Genomic DNA, 16,516 nt, shown 5'->3' on the forward strand with positions numbered 1-16,516 from the left:
CACTTTCAGACATCTTCTGGAAGATCACTTAAGTCACCAAAGTGATTTTAGTCACCAAATTTAATATTCTCATGACTTAAATTTGACTTCATACAGTCAAGTTTATTTTATACTCTCGGTTACTTACTACTGCAAGTCAATACAGCACAGGAATTAATGCATTTGTGCCTTCAACTCAAATTAAATAGGAAACACTGCTGTTTGTGAACTTTTTGGCTGATGAATAAAAAATATTTCATTTCTAATTCTCACCAGAAGGATTTAAATTAAACAGTAACAGATGAAGTGGGCAGGCATAGAATACTAAATAGGAACTGGCAAATGAAATAATCCAGCTCTTTGCTTTTACAATGAAAATGAGAATTGATTCTGCATTGAGAGAGAGAGAAGTAAAAGGACCAAGTGTTTAAAAAAAAAAAGCCTTCTCCACCAAAAGAGCAAAATAGCACTCAGTGGCATTGCATTGTTAACAAAATTTCTTTATCAGAAACTATAATTTAATATTTAAGTATCTAATTTACATGTGACAAGGTATCATATTCAAAAAATTAAATTGCAACTAGAAAACTATTAACCACTAAAAACGATACCAAACACAACCCAAACATTTATAGGAAAGCAATAGCTAGAATCTGAACTGGAAAAAAGGTTTCATCATTTTTGGCTCATTAAACAAAGCATCCGTTATAGCCTGTAAAAGAGCATCTCTTCTAATTCATTAGAAGTTTATCCTTTGTAGCATGAATAACATGTTAAGATAGATTTATTGACTGTATATGCACACGTGTGTTGATTTAAAGATACTGTATCTACTGATAACTGGCTGAACTCAGGAAGGTGCTGAAATCCATATTTCTACAAGACCTTGGACCCATTTAATAATGTCTTTTTATAAACAAATTACATAAAATACTCTGTTTTTTATTAACTGAATATTTTCTTAAGCATAATAATAGACAAGGAATTGCACTTATTGTAAAGATACAGTGAAGTGTTAGGTTGCAGCTCAGCCATCAAAGATCAGGGATGTGATACTGGATAAGTGTGCATCATATGCAAAGATGATGGTGGCCACTGAAATTAAAATGAGAGCAACTAGTTACAGAACAAATTGGGGGTGGGGATAACAGAAGAAAACATGCACTACTTCTACTTTAATGCAAAACGAATTTCTCCCAGGAAACCAACCCTTTGACCTTCCTTACACAAAGAAACAGGTTCTGCACCCTTGGCAACACAGTAGACTTGGACATCTGTATGCAAATTCTAGTTCATTGTCTCTGAGTGTGCTGTTCCAGTGTCATCTCCTTCAGCTGCCCTTGAAATTCTAGAGCATGTACAATATTACAGTCTCTTGGTTAGGTTTCATTGAGCCTCAATATCCCCTTCAGTTCTATATAAATAGGGTCCATTATTCATCTTCTTCCGGTTCCTGTGGTAACACAGGGATTTCTTCCTTTAAACAATCACTGAAGAATCTGAGGATTGTGCTGTAGAGATGATACTTGCTCTTCTCAGATATGTTATGACCTTCATCTGGGTAGACCTAAGATATTGAGGGGGGAGGGAGATTTGAAGTTACCAAAGCAGATATTATCCCTCTAGAATTCATTTGTTTAGTCCCAGTGGCAATAAAACTTTGGCAAGTAATCATCAGACCAACATCTAGCCTAATAGAACTCTGGAGTTTTTATGCCAAAGTCTCCACTCTTTTTAAAGTTACAATCAGCAATTTGATTGTCAACAATTGAGACAAAATATAGTTTTTTTTTTAATGTATTTCAATTAGAGCTCATTGGTCAAAGAAAGTAGAGCTTTCTATGTTCATGTTGGCTAGAAAAGCATTAACACTCCCTGTTTCTTCCTGAGTAGGGCCCTGACCTTCTTTTGCTGATACCTATTTTAGATTGTAAATTCTCTGTATTTTGTATGTAAATCATCTTCCAGTTTTACAGTTTAGGAAATGCCTTTCTCAAGGACTGAAACACCATCTCTGTGAAATGTAAATATTAATGTAAATATTAAAAGGGATAGCAGCCCTCTCCCTGTGGGAGGGTAGAACCCTTGTTCCATGTTGTAAAACTACCTCCTGTCATAAACAGTGTACTTTTCCTTTTGGGAAAGGGAACTGCCAAACGCAGATGGCCTGTGAGTCCCTCCACCCCAGTTACTAAAAACTCTCCAGCCCTATGTTTCAACAGAGTTTAGTTTCTCTCCCCTATTGCAGTAGTTTTAAACAAAGCCTTCCTTGACTAACCTTGTCCCATATATTTTTTCATTTTATCCTGTCCCTTCTAATATAAATGACAATAATTTTTCTAAAATCACATATATAAATATTTGTCAATTCCTCGGTATAAAGTTTTTCTTTAATTTTTTTTCTTTTAATTTGTATTTTTTACTATTTTTTTTATTTTTTTATTTTTTATTTTATTTTTTTTTAATTTTTTTTTTAATCTTTATTTATTTATGATAGTCACAGAGAGATAGAGAGAGAGGTAGAGACACAGGCAGAGGGAGAAGCAGGCTCCATGCACCGGGAGCCTGACGTGGGATTCGATCCCGGGTCTCCAGGATCGCGCCCTGGGCCAAAGGCAGGCGCCAAACTGCTGCGCCACCCAGGGATCCCTGTATTTTTTACTATTAACAAGACATCACTTTTACTGATTTTATTTTTAAATTTTTTTAAACTAGTTTAATCCCAGTTAATATACAGTGTTATATTAGTTTCAGATGCACAACACAGTAATTGAACAATTACATACAAAAAAAAAAATATGGAACACTTCACAGATTTGAGTGTCATCCTTGCACAGGAGCCATGCTAATCTTCTCTGTTTCATTCCAATTTTAGTATATGTGTGAGAACCTGGGGATACAGTTTTTAAACAGTGCCTCAATGATCTAAGTAAAGCCTTCTGCTTCTTCACATTGTTTGTGGCCTGATCTGTCATCTGTTGATCTCTAATCATTTTCTTTCATCATCCTAACCTTGGTACCTGGGCTTAACAGATATGTTGAACCACTTTTATTTCTTTCAAATGCTGAGAAATTAAAATTGCCTTTTTTATTTTCCTCTCCTTTCTGTGACTCCTCCCTGAGTGAAAGTCCTCAAAGATGTAAAGTCTGTTTACCCACCTATCACTGTGACCACTATGAAGCAAGTCTCTGGTACTATTCATTACATGTGGTTGGATGCGCAGATCTAAGTGTTTTGCTCTCTCCTTTTTTTCTCAATATCTCCTCAAACTACTTTTTTCCCTACCTTTTATGGTAATGGTAATAGAAAGTGAGGAAAAAACAAAGGGACTAGAAGGGAAGTAGAACATGACTCCTTTAAAACAATTCATTATTAGCGATAGAAACCAAAGCCTGAGAAGAAAAAGACATTCTTGAAAGTTTTTGCAATTTACTTGTAAAGCCTGAGCTGATCTACCTTCTCAGCATAATTAGGACTCTTTGGTACCTAAAAATCATTGTTAAAAAACAATAGCATGGGGGATGGAACAGTACAGAAGCTGTATTCTGTATCTCACAACTGAAAAAGCAAGGTAGGAAACATAGTCTTGTGATAAAGTGACTTACCTGCATAGTATAATTCACTCCAGCTTTTATTAGATGTTTGATTAATTCTGCTGAATGCTGGAAATGGACTTTTGCTGCAAGAAATTAAATTCTATTACTTGATAGGAATGCATTTATTAGGATCAGAACTTTTTTATATCATTTTTTTCAAGGAGATTAAGTATTATACTTTGCATACATTTCACATTTAAAAGATGGATACCTGTCATTAACTTTTGGAAATTGGTAAGATACATGCAGATAAAACCTTAAGTTTTACAAAAAAAAAAAATACATTACAAAAAATAAACGGGAGCTACTAAGGCTTTACTTATTATACAGGATAGTCTTTAAGTTTATCATTTATTATTTCTAATTGTTCACAATACGTCATACAGTTTTAATGCAGTGAATGCCTACCTTCATAGTTATATAGCAAGCCATCTTTCTGTTCCTTTCTGAGGATCTACTGGGGCCCAGTCTCAGTTAGATACTGACACTGTTTTCCTTTAAATTAGAAAAAACTATACCATGTTCAGAAATTAGAGTCTACATCTCATTAGCCAAGTATTTAATGTGGATCATATTGGTTTCTCCTGTTTCTTTCTAGCTTCCATCTCTGCCTGAACCTGAGGTCCGAACCTCTGAAATATGCATCACGGTAGACCGGGGTTGTGTAGAACTGCCCTAAGTAGCTATGAATATTTGGATGATTCATTCAGATCTATTTGAACAGCAATTTGCTCATATGCTGCCTGGCTGTTTATGCTTATACTCTGTGCATCTTCAAACTTCTGTAAATCACTCTTAAGCTAACTTTTTTTAAGTGTCTTTGTCAAACTAGGGCAGCCTTAACAATAGTTTCGGCTTCTTCGTCATTCTGATTCTATGATATTGGTTAGTCTTATCACATAGAAGACAAAAGATTCCAAAAGATCATTTAATCTTTTCAACATCTACCCAAGATCTTTCCAGCATCTTCCTATTACACTTAATAGGAGTATTACCAGGTACTTCTAAATGAGTTTGCAAATTGCTCAGTAAATGTCAGTTAGGAGAAATGCTGATAAATGGGGGCAATGACTAAAGTAAAATGTTTGTTATTGAAAAAGTCTGAAAAGGATTCTGTCATTTCTCTGCACAGATGCAGCTGAAAAGATTAATGTACAAAGGTACAGTTGGATATTTTTCTGTTTAGTTTCTGGTGTGAAGCCTGTTAATATTTTTAATTTGTCCATTTCCTAAAACAGAGACATTAAGGATCCTATTGTCTTAGTGAACTAATTTGCTAGTAGTTCCTGAGGTTGATATATAATAATGGTAGTATTATAATGTGATTGAGCACCTATAATCTGCCAGGCCCATATGAGGTGTGTGGAGGTGTGTGCATGTATTTGTGTATGTCTGTGCTTTTCCTTTGAAGTGCCCAATGCTGAACCCCTGCTTCCATTTTACCAGAGAGTGAAGAACTAGGTCTATGACTAAGTGAGATTGGAAGAACATGACTTACCTTAACAGCTGCAACATATTGACAGAAGAATTTGAATACCACTAATATATTCTAGGGTAATGGCCAGACCTGAAATAATTTATCCCCAAATTTATTCTTACAATTGAAGCTTAAGAGCACAATGAAAAAGAGCCTTCATGCCAGATTCCAGTGCCCATTCCATGAATTAGCAGTTGTGTGATTTTTGGCAAGTTATATAAATTCTGGAGTATTTATTTTCCCAGTCAGTTAAATAAGAGTAATAACACCTGCTGCACAATACTTCTGTGAAAAACAGCTAATATAACATTAAAATCTTTTGGCATGTTTTTGAAATATACTCAGCACTTAATTTCTTTTTGTTACTACTAGTAATATACATGTAAGATCTTAATACCTTAGGACAAAATTCTAATGTCGGTCAAAATGTTTGTCTTTATATATGTTTCATCCAGCATGGGTATGGCATCATCTAAGTTTTTTTTTTTATTTTATAATAGTTGTAGCTTTTCAAAAAATGTTGCAAAGGCAGTACAGGGAGTTCATGTAGATCCCTTACTCACTTCCCCTTGTAGTTCATATCTCACATTATTATGGTCCATTTGTTACAACTAAGAAGCATTTAAATATGACTCCTTAACCTCTTCTGATCCAGGAGAAATTTTCAGACTTTTTTTGATGACCTTGACAGTTCTAATGAATTATGGGTTACAATGTTCCTCATTTGCATTTGTCTAATGTTTTTCTCATGGGAAGAGTGAGGTTATAGGTTTTTGGGAGAAGACCATAGAGAGAGGGAGTGTCATTCTCATAAAGTGATATCAAGGGTGCATACCATCAACATGACTTGTCACAGTTAATGTTAACCTTGACCACCTTTTTTTTTTTTTTTTAAGTAAATAAACCTTTATTCACATTCCAATTTTAACAAATCATATCCATATTCATGTTTCCATACAGTAATTTATATAAAAAACACTAAATTTCAAATAAGTACTTTAAACAGACACCAGCCACACTAGCTAGAGGGAAAATATATATACAATATATGCTCTAGTAGGTAAAGTCAAACTTTTTCTTTTAAGTGAAATTTAAGGAAAGTGTAAGTTATCACATCAATTACATATACAAATACAAATACACCTCCAGAGATCATTAACTTTTCCCTGACAATGGCAGGACTTTCAAAATCCTAGTAGAACCAGCCTGGTTTCTTTAAGAAGTCAATGTTACACAGGAAAAAAATTAAAAAATAAAAACAGGTGGACATTTTAGATTAAGAGACTGAAGAGACATAACCAAGTAAAATGCATGAGTCTTGATTGAGTCCTGGTTCAAAAACAATTAGACATTTTGCATGTGGACCAGATCTCAAACGGTATTACTGAATTATTTTTAACTACCTTAAAAATGATTTTGATATTGTGGCTACATAAGAACATGTCCTTACTCTGAGATGGTATTTATCAAGTTTCTCCATTGTAAAATTATTCTTTTTTTCCCTTTTCCATACAGTACTCTTTAGAAACAAATTAAAAGAGCAACCCTTTCTGAAAGAGTAAGAAGAAAGTTAAGCTTTGCCTCCATAAGAAAGTTATATCTACATAAATTTGGAATTCTACTAAGAGTGGTTTTTGTCTCTTCTCCCCCATTTATTTACCCATTTAGTCAAATACACACGTGCACGCACACACACACACACACACACATACACACATATATACAGTGCATCTAAACTCTAATCATGACCTGGCATGTTTTAAAGTTAAGTTAAAGAGCTGATATAACCTTTGCTATAAGACCTTTTTATTGGGATGCCTGGTGGCTCAGCGGTTGAGCATCTGCCTTTGGCTCATGGTGTGATCCTGGGGTCTGGGACTGAGTCCCACATTGGGCTCCCGGCATGGAGCCTGCTTGTCCCTCTGCCTATGTCTGTCTGTTTCTCATGAATAAATAAACAAGTCTTTTAAAAAAAAAGACCTTTTTAGTGATAGTCTCTGTAAAATGGGGTGAAACTACTGAGGCAGGACAGGATGGACCAACAAAAAGTAGTTCGATATTAGGAAATACTGCTTCAAGGCTTTGACTCTCTGCTCACTAGCCAAGATAGCCTCGGTTAAATCAGTTTTCTCCTTGAAATTGATTTTTCTCATCTGTGAATGGGGCTATAAATACGCATTCCTCTATTGTAAAGTATCACATAAATATATGATATATGTTAATGTGATATATATATATTATATATGTAATTTATATATATAAAAACCCTTTGACCCCTAAACACTTCAAAGTGAATATATAAAATTATATTTATAACTAGTAATATCAATCACATCCATCTCCAATGTTTAAAGTGATGAAAAAAGGAGAAGTGATATAAATATGCATTTTAAAAAGTGATTGTTTTAACTGTGAGTTATCCTATTAGAATTTTATCTCTGTGCTGGCATCTTTTTGCTGTCCTGATGTTTTCTCAGTTTGTTTCGATTTACAGTGTGCTGAATAACACCATAGTGGTAGTCAGTAGCCATATGTAGTTATTAGAATTTTAATTAATTAGAATTAAACAATTTAAAATTCAGTTCCTGCTCATATTAAACACATTTCCAGTACTCAAGAGCCATATGTGGCTGGTGGTTAGTGTTCCACAGCACAAATATAGAACATCTCCATCATCCCAGAAAGTTTTATTGGATGGTGTTGCCATTGAGGCTCACAACTTCTTTCCTCTTAGTCGTCCTGACCTCCTCCTCCTCTTTATTTTCTGTCGTATGTTGGATTTCTTGTGCCACTATCCTCTGCTATCTTCTTCAAAAAGTTTACAGGGCCCCTTGTCGAGTTCTTAGATGTACCCCTTTGTTCAAGGTCAGAACCCATCAAACAGCAACAGCAAATACAATACTTACTGTCAGCAGTCCCATGAATTATTAATATATTTTCTTCTTTTAAGCCATGAATATTATGTAGCACACTGGATGCCTATAAAGGAAAGCATAAATATCTATATGTATGAATATAAATCTACCTATATTTGCAATTTAACTGAATTTTTAGAATATACTCTTCTTTCTTCATTATTTTAAATGTGTTACCTGGTATGTACTTTCTTCCCTAGATGGCATACCAAGGTATCTTTCAGAGAATGCTGAGGCTGTGACCCAAGAAAACAGAAATTTAAGGATAAACTAAAAACCATTTGACTAGCATTATTTAATTTCTACATTTCATATTTAATTGCCATGCTCCAGTAAAACTGATTGAATCAGGGGGGTGATAAACAGCTGAAAACATCTCTGATAGCACATGATAAATGAGCTCAATTGAGCTCCTGGGATTTTCTTTTTTACAAATCAGTATGTTAAGTCAATCTGTAGGAAGTACTCACCGTACAACTTCAAGTCTGTGATGGGTGCAATCACTGATCCACATTTAAAAAGCTTTTCATCTGATTTTAATATCATTGATGCAATATAGCCACCATATCCCTGGCAAAATTAAAAAAAATATATATATATAGTGAGAGTATATCAGTTATCTTTAGAGGTATTTTTAGCTGTTGATCACTGTTTGGTAATATACATAACAGAATGTCTTATAATGTCCCAGATATGAGAAAAGAATACACGAAGATCACTTTGTGTAAATGAAAATTTTGAATCTAAATTTTTATAAGACAAGCTATTTTAATAACTTTAGGTAAAATATAAAATTAATTATATATTGCCAGTGTCCAGTGTTTGCTCTTTGATTTCATGTAGTATATCTGGGAACGACTCCAAATAACTCAAAGCTAGGGAAATATAGCACTTATTAAATCATATATCATTTCAACAAATCACACACACACATAGATTTAGTGAAATATTTAATAATGATGGTTATGTAGAATTAGGAAAGTAGAATTAAATATTTGAACTCTTGTCATCGAGTGGTGCCTGGATAGCTCAGTCAGTTGAGCATCTGCCTTTGGCTTGGGTCATGATCTCAGGGTCCTGAGATATTGCCCCACATCAGGCTCCTGCTCAGCAGGGAATCTGCTTCTCCCTCTCCCTCTCCCTCTCCCTCCTCCCCCCCGTTCATGCTCTGTATCTCTCAAATGAATAAATATTAATAAAAATAAGTAAAATCTATCATCGCAAATATAGATTCTGCTTTCAGTTCTATGCTTTTTTTTTTTTAAGATTTTCTTTATTCATGAGACACAGAGAGAGAGGCAAAGACATAGGTAGAGGGAGAAGCAGGCTTCACACAGGGAGCCCAATGTGGGACTCGATCCCAGGACTCTGGGATCACGCCCTGAGCTAAAGGCAGACACTCAACTGCTGAGCCACCCAGGCATCCCAAGTTCTACACTCCTAAATATTTGAAGGAAATGAGCTTGGTAAATAATGTTGCTAGTTGCATGAGTTGGATTATTATTTAATTTTAAATATCCTCTTGCAGTTCCTTTGAACTAAGTTAATTATGAATATTTTTTTAAAAAACAAAGATGTGCATTTTTCTTTTGTAGCCCATGATTTGACCAAGAGAATTCCAGAGGAGATTTTAACAGTTTAATAGATTTAGGTTAAGGTAATGACCTACTGAGTTATATATTCATTTTAGAAATTTTTTAGCTATGCTGTGGACAGTATTCTTCATCTTGTTGGACATCAGAGTATCCTGGGAGTTATTTAAAAAACAAAACAAAACAAAACAAAAACGATGACCCAGGCCTTAGCCTCAGCTATTCTGATGCAATTGGTTCATGATGAGGTCTACTTTTGAAAGATTACCAAGAAGATTTTAGTGTAGTCCACTGTGATAGGAATCTGTTAGTCTCACTAAATTCTTGAGATGAGAAATACAAATTTCATTTATCTTATTTGGAGCATTATTTAAATAGGATGACTGACATCAAAGTCCCAAATGCAAAGATTACTTAAGCATTTGAGAGAACCTATGTAAAGAGTAGCAAAATATGCCACTTTGCCTATTGATTATTTTGAGCTGTAGACATTTGAAAAAGAACAAATGCAGGGAAAGGCTTTCTCTGAACTCCTCTTATCTGTCCAAAGGCACTCTGAAAGGAACTGAGGGAAGAGGGTCATAGACCCTCTTCCTGGGAATTTCATCAATGAGGGAAGATTTATTCTCATCACTAGAAATCCACAACACACCTAGAAAGACCATCATAAACTATCACTCTTCCCATCTCTTTCTCTAAGGGCCCATTCATCTTTCCTAACAACCATTCAGTCTCCTAAAAGGCCTACATCCTGCCCTTCTTTCCCTATTAAGGTGGTATTTAAGCCTTAATTCTAAGCCCACCTCAGAGAGTTACTCACTTTTCCCTGAGTATGTCTCATGTATGTATATCAATAAACTTCTGTTTTTCTCTTGAATCTTTTATTCAAGGGATCTCAAATAAGAGCTCAGAAGAGTAGGGGGAAAATTCTTCTTTTTTTTGCATATGTCAATTTTGTGCTAGAATATTTAGCTAGTACCCAGAAGCTTGAGCAAAGCTTCTCCACCAATTGGGAAAAAGAGGGAAATAAAATGATTATAACAGATAAGGTACCACAGAGTGTCTTTACTCCTAACTTTTGAAAGATACAAAAATACCCTTAGGGCAGTAAAATTCAGAAGTATTAAGCTTAAAAGTGTTAAGGCATCTAAAAAAAGAAGTGGAGGAGAAAAAAAATAGTATCTCTCTCTCCTTCCAAGTTCTTGGCTGAGATGCCTATAATAAAAGATTATCAAGAGAAAAAAATAGTTTATTAACATGTGTACCTCACATACACACAGGAAATACCTAGTGATGCTGAATAATAACTCCTGGAGGTCGCCCAAGCCAGCACCCCAAAAACCATCTTTAGCCAAAGACAAAGAGGTTGGAGGGAGCTCAGTTATGGGAAGTTACCAGGAAAAGAACTATAAACAAGGGCAAGGTTTGTTAGGGGGTGAGGTGGATTTAAGTCTGCTTTGGCGTCAGTTCCTTCTCTATTAATAAGAATTTCTTTTAAAAATAAAAAAAGATTGTATTTATTCATGAGAGAGGCGGAGACCTAGGTAGAGGGAGAAGCACGCTCCCTGTAGGGAGCCCAGTGACTCAATCCCAGGGCCTTGGGATCATGACCTGAGCCAAAGGCAGACGCTTAACCACTGAGCCACCCAGGTGCCCCCTAATAAGAGTTTCTTATGATTTAGAGTCAACCTTCTCATCCCAGTATAAGGAGGGAGACACAAATGGAGATTTCTTTTATAAATGTAAATGTCTCTTACAAAAGAGTAATTTCTATTCTGTTTCCAAAGCTTCTCCTGTGTCTTAAAATAATCAGCTCAAAATGATCCTTATGCCAAAGAGGTGTATTCTAGGATGGCATATTCTGCTCCACTCCAGAAGTATTCAGGGGTGGGGTGAGTTCTGCAAAGTAAGTAAGTAGCTATTATAGAGCAAAAGTATAGAGAACCTCTAAAAGTTCTGTCCCTTACAGAGAGCTTTTCCAGTGTATTGTTTCTTGTTCTTGGTCATGAAGGTATGACCAAGGTGTTGAAGCCAAGAGGTTTCACATATTTCCCATGGGGCAACACTGTTCCCACAGTGAGAAATGGTCATCTCAGTTGGTAACTTTTCTGGTTCTAATTCCGCAATAGAATTAGAACAAATTTGATTATGATTTGGTTGTTTATATAACCTACTTTGAAAGAATAGCTGAATATTTCAAACCACAGAACTATAAATCACAATTTAGTAATATAAATTAATACATTGGTATTATGTTTTTTTTTTTAAATCCTGTTTCGTATAAGTCTCAGTATGATTATCTCTAGGAACTAAGTAGAATGGTGTCTTCCAACAGAGGGGCAGATTCTAGATCAATACTTGAGAGTTCATTCATATCACTTGGAGATGTTGTTAAATGCATATTATTTTAATTCAGTAGATCCTGAGTGGGGCCCAAGATGTTGCATTTTTAACAAACTCCCAGGGGATGCCTAGACTGCTGTTCCATGTTTTGAATAATAAGTTCTTACAGTATAATAATATAACAAATATATCTACCCAAACCTCTCCCTAGCTTCAACCAGCATTCCCCAAACTAGTGGAGATTTAAATATATATATCAATGCTCTCAAAAATAATTTAGTTGTGGAGAATGGGCTGTGGAGCTTTCCAAGTAATTCTAAAGTGAATCTAGGGTTGTAAATCATTGCTGCTGCAAAGGAGTTGCATTTTACATTTTTTTTTAACATGAAAATTTGAGAATTAAGCTAAATAGTTTATTTAAGAGTTACTGATAGCAAATCTGTTAAATAAAATTCTCTCTATAGTATTCAAAAACCTAATCCAAAATGTTGCTTTAATTTATTTCAGCAAAATAATTCCTTTTTTTTTAAGATTTTATTTATTTATTCATGAGAGACAGAGAGAGAGAGAGGCAGAAACACAGGCAGAAGGAGAAGTAGGCTCCACGCAGGAAGCCTGATGTAGGACTTGATCCCAGGACTCCAGGATCACACCCCAGGCCAAAGGCAGGCACTAAACCACTGAGCCACCCAGGGATCCCCACCAAATAATTTCTACTTTTAAAAGAAAATCAACACTGGGAGGCATTAGAATAAATTGAATTTTAATTGCCCACCTTCCTCAGTACCATTTTATATTTGCTCACATAATGCAAGAGTAGATCATAAAAAAGTTCTAAGAAACTATATCCTGGAAAAGGGTAGGAATCGGATGTAAGTTCTAAGTAGACACAAGATGGTGATTTTAATTTTCAGAACAACTCTGGTCTATCGGGAAGATACCAGAAACTGTGGGTCATCATATTGACTTAGTCAGTTGGAGGGTGTTTTTTATTTGATAAGATCAAAAATAGTTAATGGAATAGGTTGTTCTGGTCAATTGTGCATTTTATTGGTTTCTCAGTGGTCACATTTTTCCATTCATTGATATCAACTTTTCATTTGCATAGCATTTTAACTTTACTTATACAATTTTAACAAATTTATCTGTTAAATTTTTTTATTCAGTGGACCTAAAGTATAGAAATGTTTCCTGAGAATTTTTTATCTTAAAAAAGATATACCCGTGATGAAAGAAACTGAATCCAATAGATAGATGATTTAGAGGAGCCAGGGGGTAGTGTCTACAGTAACCATTTTACTGAGAAATTACATTTTCATGCATCTTGTATTTTGAGATAATTTTTAAGTGACTTTTTTGAGTACTCTGAGAGTTAATGAATACAGTCAAAAACACTGACAGAACTGGAGAAAAATAAAAAGTTCTTCCTAGCCTTAGACTTAAGACTCTTTGTGAACCACATCACTTATGGCACACAATGAATTAATGTAAAATAAAAATACTCTATATATGTCATTAGTAACACAATTTATTGCATTGTATTATTTTACATTAAATCTTTTTGTTTATTGTAATTATACACATTTTATCACAGTTCTTACCATCCTGTCTTGATTTTTGTCCTTCATACTACATATATTAAAAGCTTCAAGCCTTAGAAATGACTGCCACTATCAAGCCTTATGTCAATTGAGAATATATAAAAGTATAATAATTACCTCTTTAAGTCAAATTTTAGCAAGCTTCCATATTAATGTTTGTACTTTTTTTTTTAACATTTCTCATATATCGATGTTTCTTGACTTCTCAAATTTCATAGTCCTAGGTCACATGATTTCCTAGTGAAATCTTCCCTGTTATACAAATGGAAATTGCTCTCCTCTTTAATCTTGGGCACCCAATCTTACTCTCTGGTTAATTTTCCTGAATTGTTCTATTACTGACATTTTACATACTTTCCTAATTTTTAAAATTTGTTTTTATTTCTTTTGTCACTAAACTAGGAATTCAAAAAACTTGTGTATATGTGTGATTGCCATATGTCTAGCACTTTCAAAAGTAGGCACATAGTAGACATTTGATAAATGTGGAATTAATTTTATTCCCTATTGATGTAGCCTGATAATCACAGCAATATCAGTTCTCCATATAATATTTTTGGGTTTTCAATTTTGCCATCTATTCTCAATTCGTGTAATTATATTTTTTTAATAAAAGAACATTTTATAGTTTTCTTTAACTTTTAGATATAATTACTTGATGGAATGAGCATTAATATTATTATACATTATGTGAGATTAGGTTGAGGTCTGGGGATAACTATATGAAGTTTTTAAAAAAAGTACTACCTATCAGTACTGGTGGGATGTACCTAAGGCAGTAATGCAAGGGATTTCATAACTCAAATGAAAGAAATACTGCTGAAAATTAATAAGGTAGACATTCAAGTCAGTAATTTAGGAACAAATGGTTTAAACAGTAGAAGAAAAAAATAAGGATAGTAAGTGGAGGGATTAGTGAAATAGAAAAGACAAATTGAGAACAACTAAGCCAAAATATGGTTCATTAAAAGAGAGTTAGGCATGGGGGGGGAGGGGTAGAAGAGAGACAAGCAGGGAGAACAATAGCAATTAAGAGAAAATGTTCTAGCAAAGGCAAAAAGGGACTAATAAACCAAACTAGGAGTCAAATAGCACATTACCCCCACTAATGAAATGATTAAACATATAACAATATATACTATGCTTCAAAAACATAAAAATATATGAAACGAAAAAAAAATTCTTTTAAAAGTTCTAAAACTGACTCCAAAAGAAATGGAAAACTCTTAGTATTCTTGTCTTGATTAAATAAATTTAACATTACATTTTTCCAACAAAGGAAACAAAGCCTCCTATACCTTTATAATCTGATGCCAAAAAAAGCATGAATCATAACTCCCCAGCCTATTTTATGAGTTTTGGATAACTTAGTTTGATACTGAAATTAAATAAGTATATTTTAAGAAAAAAAACTATGAGATCTATGAAGTCTTGATGCTAATGGCATTCTTTTTTTTTTTTTTATCAGAAAGCCACGTTCTAAACTATAATTCAGTCACAGATATTCATTTTAATTTATTTAATTGAAATGGAATATTTTTTCCATTTAAACTAAATCTAATTACATTTTACTTGTTTATATCCTATATCAGTCTTTTGTATATTTAGATTACCAGAATCAGTTACCTGAGGCTCATCAGCCCCCTTATAAAATGATAAATACAGGATTTTGAACTTTTAAAACTGAGGCCTAGAACTTTATTTTCTCCTGGTTATGGACCAAAATCTGACTTTGTGGTTAACATGAAGGACTTTCTAAGGTCTGTACCCATACTTCTCTCACTGTTTTACCTGTCATTCCTTTATGTGAGCCTTAATTATAGTCAATTACTTTATTCATGTTCTTCAACTATGCTCTTCCTACTGACATTGGGCATTACATGAAAGCCTTCTTGCTCTCTGCTTGCTGAATGACTTTTACCATCCAGTTTATGTTCTACTTTCTCCATGAGGTATTTTACAACCTTCCGAACCTAAATTTCCATAGTAATGAATATTTGTTTAGCTCATTTGATCATTTTAGACTTATTTGTGTGTGGATAGAGTCTTAAAATAAATAAGCCCTAAGTCTGTTGTAAATTATTATATATATCAGGACCATTAAAGAGTAAAATGTTCTCCACTAGATGCACTTTTTTATGTGTGTGGTAAGAAACACTTTATATTTACTAAGGTAACCACTTTTAGGTGCACAGTTCAATAGTGTCAGATGTATTCACATTATTGTGAAACAGATCTCTAGAACTTATTCAGCTTGCAATTGTGAAGTTCTATTACCTATTAAGCAACAAGCTTTCCTTTTCCCCTCTCCCTGGGCAACCACCATTCCACAATGTCTTCATAAACTTCACTACTCTAGATATCTTATGTAAGTTGGGTCACACAGTTTGTCCCTCTGTGATGGGTCCACTTCTCTGAGTACATGGTCTTCAAGGTTCATCCATACAATAGCTTTTGAGAAGACTTTGGTGTATGTACTTGTTAATTTGTCTAGCATTTCCATTTCTTTGGAATGATCACTTTCTTAGACATTTCCATTTTTTCATTAAAAACCTTTATTGTTTGGGCTTTAATCTATGTATTTGTACTTATGTCAGAGGAACATTGTATTGATCTCTTGAGTGTTACTGAGAACAAGAATAAAATAAAGCAAAGACATGGTGCACTGCAGGTCTCTGAAGTCAGGGGAGAATGGCAGTGATTTGTAATGATTTACATTTTATTCTTTTGTTAAATGTCTTTTCATATACTTACTTGTCAGTGAACACCACTAAAATTTATACCCCAGTAAAATTATCAGTTATTCCTGTCATGTATCTCTGGGTTCATTTATGGATAGTAAAACATCTTTTATGTTTAAATCCATGCACACCAATAATTTTCCTTGTTTCTAAACTAAAATAATACTAGATCTCCTTCCTTTCATCTTAGTATCCATTATAGTGTCTAGCCCAGTGATAGGGATAAACTAGCTGCCTAGTAAGTATCTATATGGCGTCTCTTTCCCTACTG

At 34.2% G+C, this 16,516-nt stretch overlaps 1 protein-coding gene and 1 non-coding gene across 2 annotated transcripts in view; both read right to left on the reverse strand.

The window, feature by feature from the left end:
* Positions 1–81: 81 nt before the first annotated feature.
* DPP10 (dipeptidyl peptidase like 10) overlaps positions 82–16,516 on the reverse strand; it is a 601,399-nt gene continuing 584,964 nt past the window's right edge. Inside the window, exons 22-26 of the mRNA XM_041739998.1 lie at positions 8,439–8,538; positions 8,146–8,204; positions 7,960–8,032; positions 3,586–3,659; positions 82–1,546 (exon numbers count right to left, since the gene is read on the reverse strand). Coding sequence (XP_041595932.1) covers positions 1,412–1,546; positions 3,586–3,659; positions 7,960–8,032; positions 8,146–8,204; positions 8,439–8,538 — 441 coding nt within the window. The 3' untranslated portion in view covers positions 82–1,411. The remainder of the gene's footprint in view (positions 1,547–3,585; positions 3,660–7,959; positions 8,033–8,145; positions 8,205–8,438; positions 8,539–16,516) is intronic.
* On the reverse strand, positions 2,772–2,879 carry LOC121482185. The gene has a single exon (XR_005985541.1). It is a non-coding gene; the product is annotated as a U6 spliceosomal RNA (small nuclear RNA).

Source organism: Vulpes lagopus, chromosome 24 (genome assembly GCF_018345385.1).
Source record: "Vulpes lagopus strain Blue_001 chromosome 24, ASM1834538v1, whole genome shotgun sequence".
NCBI classification, from domain to species: domain Eukaryota; kingdom Metazoa; phylum Chordata; class Mammalia; order Carnivora; family Canidae; genus Vulpes; species Vulpes lagopus.